The 12,587-nt window shown below is 46.0% G+C and overlaps 1 protein-coding gene across 1 annotated transcript in view; it reads right to left on the reverse strand.

The window, feature by feature from the left end:
- NHSL2 (NHS like 2) overlaps positions 1-12,587 on the reverse strand; it is a 1,544,548-nt gene that overhangs the window by 996,412 nt on the left and 535,549 nt on the right. The window contains exon 2 of the mRNA XM_069648639.1: positions 1,119-1,244. Coding sequence (XP_069504740.1) covers positions 1,119-1,244 — 126 coding nt within the window. The remainder of the gene's footprint in view (positions 1-1,118; positions 1,245-12,587) is intronic.

A 12,587-nucleotide genomic window follows, 5' to 3' on the forward strand; every position in this document is an offset into this window, starting at 1 on the left:
ACAGGAATCAGCTAGGAATTGCATGACCTTACCATGATCCAACATTGCATAACAAACAGCAGCTTATATAAACACTGTAGAATGTTATGCATTTCAACAATTGGGAGCTTCGGTAACACCTGTATCAACAAGCGATTGCATGACCCTACCCTGGTCTAACACTGCATAACAAACAGCATCTCATATAAACGGTTCCATGTGTTAATATCCCCGCACAAATATCGCCATAGAAGAATGTCGCCTTATTTTTGCGGAAATATTAACACATTGAACCTGTGGATGGGGGACCCTGCAACCCCCATATTATTTTAAAGGGAGCGGGGGACACCCCCGCAACCCCGCTCCCATTTACCCCAAAAATTATCCCCACTAATAATATTATCTATGGCTGTTGCCCACGACCATATATATGGCGATATTATTGATGGGGATAATATTACTTGATACCATATAAACACTGTAGGCTGGTATGCATTTCAACAACTTGCGACTTGGGTTACAAAGGCATCAAAAAGACATTGCATGACCCTAATGCGGTCCAACAATTCATAACAAACGCCATCTCTTATAACCAATGCAGACTGTTATGCACTTTCACAATTACGAGGTTTGGTTCAACAGGCTTCAACTAGGTTTTAAATGACCCCGCTGTAGTACAACTTTGCATAAGAAACAGCATCTCACAAAAACACGGCTGAGTGCTATGCATTTCAACAGTTGCAAGCTCCACTTACACAGGCTTCAACCAGAAGTTACATGGCCCTGCCAAGGTGCAACATTGCATAACAAACGACATCTCATGTAAACACTGCAGACTGCTATGCCTTTCAACAGTTGCGAGATTCGGTTACACAGGCATCAACGAGGAATTGCATGACCCTACCGTGGTCCAACACTGCATAACAAACGGCATCTCATATAAACTTTGCAGAGAGCACCAGAATAGCTTGCTCTGTCCTTCCAATAACTATTTTCCTCTTGTGCCCTCCCACTTAATACTTAAAAGGTGGAAAGTGTCCCTGAAAAAACAGGGGTACGGCTCTGATTCACTTCTAATGTATCCCCGGGTGGAATCAAGCAACACGGGTGTGAAAAAGTGTGTAAAGTGCTGTACATACCCCAGCAGTCTGTAGTAGCTCCTAGTTCTGCAGAACCGAAGCAGCACCTCCTCTGATCGTCGCCAGCCCCATACAGCACGCCGGTGCCAGAGCGCCCATCTGTTCCGCGCCAGCCTGCATCGAAATCTGCAAATGTACAGAAACATGTGGAAAATGAGCAGAAAATCTGGAGTAGGTGGAGAGACACGTGAGAGAGGGGGAGAAGGAACTCCAGCCTTGCCTACCCCCATAAATCTCCACCCCTTATTCTCATACCAAACTCAGCCCAGATTCGTTTCAGCAGAACTGCACGACATGCCTGCGCCTCTCCGCTAGCAGGACCCCCTCTCCCCTAGCAAGCCGCGGGCCCGCCAGCTCCCACAGCTGGACTGGAAAACAGGCGGAGCACAAAAAAAGCTGTCCTCGCAGCCGGCGGGACCTTTAACTTGTTCAGTAATCCTGCAGCGAAATGTACGTCTGTGTCGCGTTAACAGTTATGAAGAAGGGTGTGAGCCAATAGAGCATAGAAAACATCAGCTCACACGCTGCCACCCCTCAGTAGTATATGTTTTAGGAATCTAATTGGGTACTTCTGGCACCCTTTTACATACATGCATATAGACTAATACATCTTTGTCGTATGAGGATCGCTAGGCCTGACTGTCTGGCAGTCAACTGCTGTTAATTTACAGTGTACAGTCTTTTTGCTCAAGCAAACTCATAAATTAACATTCGAACGAAATAAATACAAAATATACATTTAAGATATAGAATTGATTTCAATTACTGCAATTGCTTTTTATTTTGGGAGCTTGGAATACATGTTGTCAATACGGTGCTTATATCCTATTAACGGTACCCAGTTTATCATACGACAGTTTAGCCATTAACTATCTAGCTCTCGTTCTCTGCTCTCTTTCTTTCTACCCTTCCTTCCCTCTTTTTTCTTTCTTTTCGTTTTCTTTCTTCTTCTTCCCATTGTCCTTCCTTCCTTCCTTCCTTCCTTCCTTCCTTCCTTCCTTCCTTCCTTCCTTCCCTCCCTCCCTCCCTCCCTCCCTCCCTCCCTCCCTCCCTTCCTTCCTTCCTTCCTTCCTTCCTTCCTTCCTTCCTTCCTTCCTTCCTTCCTTCCTTCCTTCCTTCCTTCCTTCCTTCCTTCCTTCCTTCCCCTCTCTCTCTGTCTCACTTTACAGTCTCCGGGCCTCAATGTGCGGTAAAAAACGGCATTTACCGGCATGGCGCTATTAGTGTGTCTGCCCTCGCAAGACGGCGCTAATTGCGTCCCATTACGAGTAAGCGGACACGAGCATAGCACCATGCCGGTAATGACCCTACCGCCATGCCGCAAAAGTCCCCAAAAAGTCCCTTACCGGCTTCGACTAAAGTGCTGATAGCCCCTCCACCCACACGCTACATGCAAATAGCGGTCACCGCTATATGTGGAACCGGAAATAGCGTCATCGCACAGGAACGGGAAAGAGCACGGCGGCCATCTTTAAAAACACAATCCATTGCCATCCTCTGCATCCAGGACCTGTTTCCAGAGAACTGGAACACAAATTCATCCCGGATAGCTCTAAGATGCCCAAGGCCATCAAAAAAGCTGCTGATCGCCAGCGGAAAGAAAAAGTCAGCAATGAGGAGCTGATAATGCTAACTGAGACACTTGCGGCAAATGCCGATGTAGTCTTCAGCAATGACATGCGGCGGGAGACCCTCCTTAAGAAAAAGGCCATCTGGGCCGAGGTTGCCCTCAAAGTCAGTGCGGTGGGCACCACCACCCGCACTGTAAAGGACTGTTGTAAGAGGTGGGACGACCTCCGGGTTCGTGTCCAAAACATACTGTCAGTCAATCGCAAGCTGGCAATGGGCACAGGAGGTGGCGCAGATTCCCCTTTGAAGCTCCGGGAGTGGGAGGAGACCTGTGCCTCCACAATTGGAGTTGAATCCATAGAGGGTGTTGGAGATATGGAGCATGGTGTGGCCATTTCATCCGATGGAGGTGAGTGTATGCATCAAACAATGCACAGTGAAGGGTGAGGGGCCCCCCAAATATGTGTCCATAACCAGGCCATTGATCCAGCCACAAACATTCATGCATGCATCACCACATACACGTGCAACACAGACCCATTCATGCATGACCCACCCGACATCCCCATTACCGGAATCAAAAATAAAGAGGCCCCAATGCATAGAGCGGCATGACATTAACATTCTGCATAAGGCATGTTGAACCATAAACGATGAGATTCCCTATTTTGTCCCCTACAGGATCACAGACAGACACTGAAGACCCATGAACTGTGACACCTACTCCCCCAGCAGCGAAAAAGCCCAGGAGAGATGAGACAGGGGACACCGCCACCACCTCAAGGGGAACCGGGAGGAGTGTCCAGCAGCAGAGGGCCAAAGGCAGCAAGGGCACCAGTTCCACGCAGCCTGAGGCCACGGCTGCTGCTATTGTTGCACCCACGGCAGTGGGCCCCATTACCTGTGAAATCAGCACGGAGGTCACGCACTCTGCTGCCACCAGTTCAACTGGTGAGGTAGCAGCCACTGCACCGCTTTCGGACGAGGAGGACGCAATTGACGTTCTGGCTCGAAGACATACCCCCAGCCCAACACGGTCCATTGAGGCAAGCCCAAGGCCATTATCAGGATCAGGAAGCCATGGAGGATCTGCCACCCACACCCTTGAAGGGGCATGGAGCCCTCAGGTGTCCTCACCTGATGCCAGAAGCATGGACCAGGGCGCAGCAGCCACCCCAACAGGTTGTAGCACGCAACATGACCTTGCTACCATCAGCCAGAGGCAGGTGGAAATCACTGCGCTGGTTGGCCAGCATGTGGTCGAGGCAGCCCGTCTGAGGGATGACCTCAGCATATATGCAAGCCAGACAAGGGAGGGCATGGAGGCCTGCACGAACAGGATTTGCCAGGAAATGGCCCTACTCCGCCAGGCCATGACACGTATTGCGGACTCCATGGAGCGGCAATACCCACCCCCAACACAGGATCAACCGGGCACCTCCTCCTCTGGGAGTTCCCGGCAAACAAGCCCCCTCCACCGCTCTCAGCACAACCTGAGGCGCAGCACATCCCAACCACCCAATGGTGGAGGAGGCCCTGAGGCTTAGGGCCAGCAAGGACTAGGTGGCACATGTGGAGCAGGACACATAGACACTATAAGGCTCACATGGGGGTGTTGTGGGGGGAGGGGGGAAAGGGTGTTTTCGGGAGTGTTGTGGGGGGAGAGGGGTAAAGGGTGTTTTCGGGAGTGTTGTGGGGGGGAACAGTGTTTTCGGGAGTGTTGAGGGGGGAGGGGGAAAGGTTGTTTCGGGAATGTTGTGGGGGGAGGGGGGAAAGGGCATTTGCACAGTTGGGGCCATGCACTTTTTGTTCACATTCTGATCACAAAACACTGTTGAAATGTTGAAACACAGGCTTGGTCTTCATCATTGTGTATGTGTACTTTATTGGGGAGAGGGTCCTTTGTGGGCCTCACCACATGCATCAGGGCAACAATACTCATCTCCATCCATATTAGTTCTCCTTTGTATCTCATAAAACATGATACATCAGATGCATGCTTCAGGAGGGCATCGTGTACCTGGTTCAGCCTGCGTGAGAATACTGGTTGTGAGATGCCATGCATCTGGCCCACAGTATGCTGCTAGGAGCCTGTGGCCAGGAAGTGGAGCACATTCACCACCTTCTGTAGAGGGGGGATTGCAGTTCTGATGTCTATGTGGCTCACAATGTCGTCATGTATCTTATCCACGATGCTGGTGATGGTATCCCGGTCCAGACGGTACAGAGTAGGTATCTGCTTAGGTATTAGGTAAAATGGACTGGCTTGGATCCTGTGGATTGTTGGCTATCTCTGTGCTATATCCGGGTGCACTGGTGGTGCTTGCTGCCACAGTCTTGCCCTCCTCCTCCTCCTCCTCCTCCTCTTCCTGCATCTCCTCTGTGCTGCCTGTTGTTGTTGGTGCTGCACTACAATCATGTCTTCCAGCCCATGTAATGCTGCTAGTATTGGAACCATCTTGGTGTGGGAAGGGGTGTGGTGTGCTCTTTTGTGCTGCCAGTCTCCATTGGCTCCACCTGTGCTGATTGTGTCCACCTGTGGCAGGTGGGAACACTGCTCAGGTCTCTTAACGGGTGGTTTGCGATGCCGGTATTAGCGCCATGCTAGTAAGGGGTTTTTGGGTCTTTACAATGCCGCTATTTCCATGTCCGCATGGCTTGTAATGGCGTGCTATTAGCGCCATGCCGCTATTTCCAACCTGGGGGGCGCACGCCCACGGACTTGCCACTATTAGTGGCATCGTACTTACCGGGACCGCTAATAGTGGCAAGTCCGGGTCATAATTGGCTAGGGAATTTAGCGGTACCGGTAATCCCTTACCGGTACCGTTATTCCCTTAACGCACAACGTGTAATGAGGCCCTCTCTCTTTGAAAAACAAAGTTGCATTGACAGGTGGCCACTCCAGCTATTACCGACAGTAGCACAACCTGAGAAAAAACGATATTTTCAAGGAGGGAGTAAGGGGTGCTTTGTATTTTAAGATAAAAAATTGTTAACAGTAGGAGAGTAGCAGTGACACAGGCACTCCCTGAGGTGAGGACCAGCCTGTTATTTGCGACATACTTCTCACCGCATGTGTTCTGCATACATGTCACCATGGTGGGTGTATTCTGCATACGGGTGAAGAGAGGCTACCATGGAAAGGCTCTATCCGTATGCTGGGGTTCTTACAGACCTTGTAAGGACCAGATGACTAGGTTGCATATTCTGCAAGTACGTTTGTTATTTTCTAGTTTTATTAATGTTTCATTTTTGTACATTCTGCAATAAATGTGGAGGTTCAGCGGCACTACCAACCAATCGGTAGTCAGGGATAAAAGGTGAGTACTCGAAGCAAAAGAAGCTATTTAACAAGGGAAATAATTTATTGTACCAACATTATAGACTGCCTTTATTTTTTTACATTGTTACAATTTTCATTTCTAATGATCATTTTCAGTATATATTGTAGTCATAATAACAAGGTTACACGTCTCTGATAAAGCAAAGCACATTGTCAAATCCTGGAATACCCATACAAATTATTTTTTGATAAAATGGTAATATTCCAAAATGGAAAATGCCCATATGAGGTAGAGAAAGGGGGCAAATAGCACCAATGAGGATTCCTTGCTGCTTTGCATGCAAGCAAATACCATTTTGGGATCCTAAGAATGACCACAGATCTTTATATATGGCAAATTTGCTTGTGATAAAAATCTTTGCATGCTTGAATAACTAAGTGGAAACATAACATAACCCTAACATTAAAATGTTTGTAACCATGTACAACGTACTTATTAGTAAGTCTCAGGATTTTGATGTAAGGATAAAGTAGCTTTGACATCTTCAATTCCATTGATGTCAGAGAACTAGAAAATATTTAATCTCTCATATAAGGAGATCCTCACAGAATTTAAGAAGTGGAGGGGTAGGGTTTCATGGTAAAGATGACTGTGCATTGTGGGCTGTGCACATGCTTTGTTGCAGATGAACTCCCAGGTATGCCAGAAGCACAAAACCAACAGGGATCAGCACAGGAACAGAGAATATTCATGCACATCTCACTCTTCGTCAGCTCGCAGGCCGGTTTTACTCCCTAATTGCGTCAGCAGTTCGTCACAGCCTGGGCCCCTCTCCAAAAAACCTATCGGGCCATGTGATTGAGTACTGAGCAATCTATATCCTATACAAGACACTATAGATGTTATTCAACTGTCCCTCGCATGTCAGATGGCTGGCCTGTCCCATCACTAGTTCACTAACTATAACATTGTTGCAGTGTTGTGGACTTACCATCGGTTCTTGCCAATGGCTACCCACCCCTATGGTACTAAACTGTGATTGGCTAGAGCTGACATCCCCAGGCCTGGGACCCGAAAAGGTTCTCAGCTCACTGTGAACCTCTTCAAGTTGAGAACGATTATGTGTCTGTATTGTATCTTGTGTGTGCCACCTTCACCTTATGAGAGTGCTCCCTTGTCTGGCGCAAAACACTTGTTGCATACTGTAGCATACTTGTTGCAGTCTGTGTCTGGCAGCCTGAGACCGGTTCTCCTTTCCCACCACCGATCGCTGCCCATTGTCTGCTTTGGCCGCGTCACGTGTTCAGAGACCATGACTTTGAGCTCTGCAGCTCTGAATTATGAGGATTTATTCATATTTTCTGGAGCTGGTTCCTTTGTCGTCTGGGGATTGGAAAGTCATCCATATCTCTTGACCTTGGCTGTGGGTCCTGTCTCGCACATCTTGCTCTCTGTCCAGCCTGAATCAGCTCAGCTCCTAAGCCTTATAATGCGGTTTTCTAAGTGTCCATGCTAATATTAAAAGCAGTGATAGTATGTATATTTATCTGTCCTCCAACTATAGAAATCTACACTTGTGTTCTTCATGTATTTGGGTGTGTGTTTGTGTTCCGAAGTGCGGATGGCATATGTGCTTCATGCCTAACGCTGCTATGCTGTGGTGTCTCTAACAACATCAATAACATGGCTTCTTGGTGTTTAGTCCAAGCTGCCCATACAATTGTCTCGGATTATGGCCTGCAGCTATTAATTCACACATGGATAGATCTGTATGTCCCTTGGTCGGTACGGCTGGCTGAGTGGATAGCTCTCAACCTATTTGTCAATCATAGGCCCATTAGGAACTGAACCAAAATAGAATGGGTGATTGCAGTGTTTTCTGGCCTTCTTCCTTGTCATGAATTTAGTTGGAGGGGGGTGGTGGCAGGATCCCCCACCCCTCTTAAGCTTATAAATGTATTAATACATCTATGCATATATGCTGCTAGAGTGCATCAGCCATATCAGGTTGCTCAGAACTTGGGCTATACTACCTGTAATACTCCAGTTCAGAGCAAACTAAAAAGCTGCTTGTACCTGCCCACTACCTGCCACTCGTTTCTACTGTCCCCAGCACCCTTCTCTCTCCTTTTTCCCCTTCCACCACACCCACACCACTCTTTCCGCTCCTCTGCAACCTCCCTTCAGATTTGCCTGCATGGTGGCATCAAAAGAGAAGAGGGGCTTTGTTTGGAGCCATGCCGCAGCCCATGTTTGCCATCTCAAAAAACAACTTCTAGCACCATATAAATTCAGCCCAGGGTGCTAATACCATTAATGACAGTCATTGGAATGCTAATAGGAGGGGTGTATAGAGGTTATGACCCTTGGTTCTAAGGTCTCACTTTTTTGGGGCCTTATACCTGTCTCACTATCCCCCTCATATCTAACTCCCTGGCACACCCCAGCATCTCCAATTTTCAAGTAGGAATTTCTGGTTCCCTATTGGTCCATCATAGTGTTGCAGGCAGATGAATATGTCATCCATTGCTTCTGCCCCTCCCAGGTCCAATATTGCACAGGTGAGACCGCTACTCAATAAGGCAACCGCACCACCCTTTTCCCAGGCAGGTACAGCAGGATACAGACAAAATATAAGCTAAAGATGGCAAGAGTAATCAAACTAACATTATGACAATACATGTGCATGCATTAGACACAAAACAAATGTGCACTCAACATGAAGAACATTAGGTAATTATGCATTTATACATGAAGAATATTAACATAGTATCCATAAAGCAAGGCAAATACTAATATGAGCAATGTATAAGCTGAATGCAACATGAACGACATGCAAATATAGTTCACTAACATAGAACCGCAATAGTAATGGGCAGCCATCTTTTCCAAAATGGCAGCCACAACATGCTTCTAACTAAATGAAAGCTCTCAAGGCTTCACGAGAACTGAAAATGCTGAAACCACAGGAATACAGGTCCATACAGAGCTCATGCAGGAGCTGACAACAACAGCCAAGGTTATCACAAATTAATGGAGGGACAGAACGTTGCAGTGAAAGCACGAGATAGCAATTCCCAGGTTACAAGAAGGATACTCCCAGATTAATAAAAGTTTTATAAGATCACAACCAGCTTTGTAAGACAGGTGCAGGACAATTATAAGCCAAAAGAATCCATGAAGAATAACTCAAGAGTGTCCCCGTGTCAAGAGAAATAATAACACTCATATCAATATTAACTAAAATCCCAATAAATGCAGGGTGAAATAATTCCAAACATGGCTCCATCACACGTGACCCATAATTGAAGAACAATGTCTATTGATTAGCAATGAACACAGATAGGACAACTGCCTAACTCCTTACATGTATCTCCAGACACAAGACACCATACAAGGCCAAATACAAATAAATCACCTTGGCTCATGGCCTAAAAATGAGGGAGGGTATATTCTTTAATTGAAAGGAAAGCCGTCTGTGGCCCACTCTCCCCCTACTCCTGTCTGGCTCATATCTTGACAGCCTGTCAATTTTCCAATGTTGGTTAGTAGAAAGCCAACCAATGAAACCCCCCAATTTTTTGCCGCCCATGAATTAAGGTGCCAATTCCATATTGCAGAGATGATGTCTTTTGTACCTTTATCAATTTAAAGGTGGCCTAAGGAGGAGGCATCAGACAAGCGTTACCCAATCAGACATATAACCCCTATCGAATGTATATGGAGGGGGTGGCTATCTCGAGAGATATAGAAGTGCCTGCAGGGCCTGCCGCCCCAATGCTTCCAAGAAACATTACAAGCTGCTTTCTAAACGGAGTCGGAGACTCCTAGCTTGATTGATGATGACACTAACTTGGACTGACAACCTGCAACTTCACCTGCTAACCAAAGCTCAGAATCATTGATTCTTGAGAATGTGGAGCCTTCGTCTGAAGGGAACAATTGAGTGTATGAATTCCATAACATGGACAAGGTAATAACGGACCGAAGTTGCTTGCCTGCCCTTCTCCAGTCAAACATTTTACACCCCTTGGAAGCTTCAGCATATTCCTATGAGCCTACTTCGATTGCCTCCTTTTTTGATGCAGCCAGTCAATACTTCTAACATGCCCTCTAATAGGGGCCACTCATAACTTATAGCACTACATTTTGTGCTCAATTCGTTTCTGAAACTATACGAAACCTTTGCCTGAACTCTGAGGTGCCGCCATACAAAATTGTGAAGGGTTCACAACTCACCTTCTATCCACGTGAAGAGGGACAATGGAGGAGCCAGTTGAGTATCACCCGACGATTGGCATAAGGCGGTGTGGGAGGGCAGTATGGGCTACCTAAGAATACTGCAATTAGTGGTACAGACGGAACGATTACACCGCCTGACCATTGTGCAGCGCTTAATATTTTATTTATTTATTTATTTGCATTTATAAAGCGCGCAGCGGCCCTGGGGCATCGTGGCGCTGTTACAGAATACTTAACTTAGGTACATTTCGAGAAAAAAGGTGAACAGCAGGTGGACAGGTGCAGTAGAATAGGACAATGATATCATACCTGCATTGGCTGTTGCTTAGGTTACATTTGAACAGCGTAAATTCTGCAGGATAGTAGGATCTAACCTGATAGACACCAGGAAACAGATACCTGACCCATCCCCTGTAAATGTAATCACCGTAACTACTCTGGAAACATTGCAACCTCACGCAACCTCCAGGCAAGGACAATCTGATCTTACAACGTCGCAGAAATGGAAATAAATCTAAAACCGAGACAACCATAACAGTCCCATTGGTCTCAGATCCAGACACACAGAAAACCTTACCAATAGAAGAACTCCCTTCAGCACAATTAGCAAAGCCTCCAGAGAAAAAAAAAAAGTAAGCCTTCTGAACACCATATCTTTGAACAACCACACCCAAAGCATCCATGACTACATTATACAAGATGGTCTAGACATATTATGTCTAACCGAGACTTGACTGCAAGAACCTATCGGCCCAACCATCGACATTGCGGACCCCCAAGGATACACCATCCACTTTAAAAACAGAGATAGGAAAGGGTGACGGAGTGGCTATAATAGCCAAGCAAGATCTTAACATGTTCCCCTCACCTATCCATTGCAATTGATGTGAAACTCTCCTTCTCAAAATGACCTCAACTAAAAATAGTTGTATCAACATCATTAAAATCTACAGATCCCCATCACTGGCCTCTGATTTCAATGATGAATTGACACAGCTGCTAAGTAACCTAAAAGGGCCCAATACAGGGACGATAGTCCTAGGTGACTTAAATAGATGGAGAGGGAACATCAAAGACAAAGAAGCTATATCTCTTGAGAAAAGATCTAAATCAATTGACTTTCTCGTGAATAACTCTGAACCTACATCGAATAAGGGAAACCAACTTGATCGGATAGTTTCCAATAATGTGAAAACTATTCTGCTAGGAACAAATCCATGCATATGGTCTGATCACCATAAAATCGAACTGGTACTGATAACCAAAGAGAATGTCAGGAACACGAACAGTGTACCTTACAAAGTCTGTTGAAGGAACTTAAAAAAGATCACGCCCCTCATTCTGGCATAAGGCATCGAATACGACAGTAGACGAGGACTCGTGTGACAAAATCGTGGCAACATTTAATAACCAACATGCTCCCATCAAAAATAAGCTAGTCATACTCAACTCTAATCATCAGAATTGGTTTAATGCTGAAACCTGTACACTTAAAAAGGAAAAAAGGAAATGGGAGAGAAAATGGCAAAAGAAATCCCACAGACAACAACAAAGAGAAATGGAAAGAAGTAGATAAACTATATAGAGAAAAACTGACGGAAACAAAGAAAAACTACTACCATGAACAAATCACTGCTGTTTCCAGCTCGACCGGCAAATTGGTCCAGATCCTGAAATCGGTAGAAAACCCCCCAACACTATCCCCTCAATTTCTGCCATCCCAGGAAGACTGTGAGACAGTCCAAACAACCTTTTACAATAAAATAAAAAGAACTCGCAAAGTCATACAATCCTGTAAGGTGGACGTCCAACCACACTAACTCCCGGACAACTTAGAGCAAACCCCCCCAAGAGAAGAGTAAATTCAAGTTCTCCCCTATATCCCTAGATGAGATGAACTCTGTACTTTCTACCATCAGATGCACAGCCTGCTTGGAAAATATATTACCCCCCAAACTAATACTGGACAACGCCAGGATTTTTGCCCCTTATCTTCGTAGCATGGTGAATGCCTTGTTTAGAGGCAACAAGGTCCCTACTGCAATTAAAACAGTTACTGTTACACCTATAGTCAAAAACCTGGATTATATCTAAATGACCCTTCCAGTCATGCCATGCCCAATAACGAACTGTAACTTTCTCCTAAAACTCTCGGACAAAGTTGCTACTATCCAACTTTAAGATTATGTCGACAGAAACAGCCTCCTACACACACAACAATCGGAATTTAGAGGAGCACATGGCACAGAGACTGCCCTGCTCGACCTTCAGACCAAAATGCTTAGTATCCTGGACGAGGGAAAAGCAGGGATGCTGATATTATTAGACCTCTCAGCAGCATATGACTTGCTTGATCATCAAAAACTCCACA

This window comes from Ambystoma mexicanum, chromosome 2q (genome assembly GCF_040938575.1).
Source record: "Ambystoma mexicanum isolate Mex_15411 chromosome 2q, UKY_AmexF1_1, whole genome shotgun sequence".
Classification (NCBI taxonomy): domain Eukaryota; kingdom Metazoa; phylum Chordata; class Amphibia; order Caudata; family Ambystomatidae; genus Ambystoma; species Ambystoma mexicanum.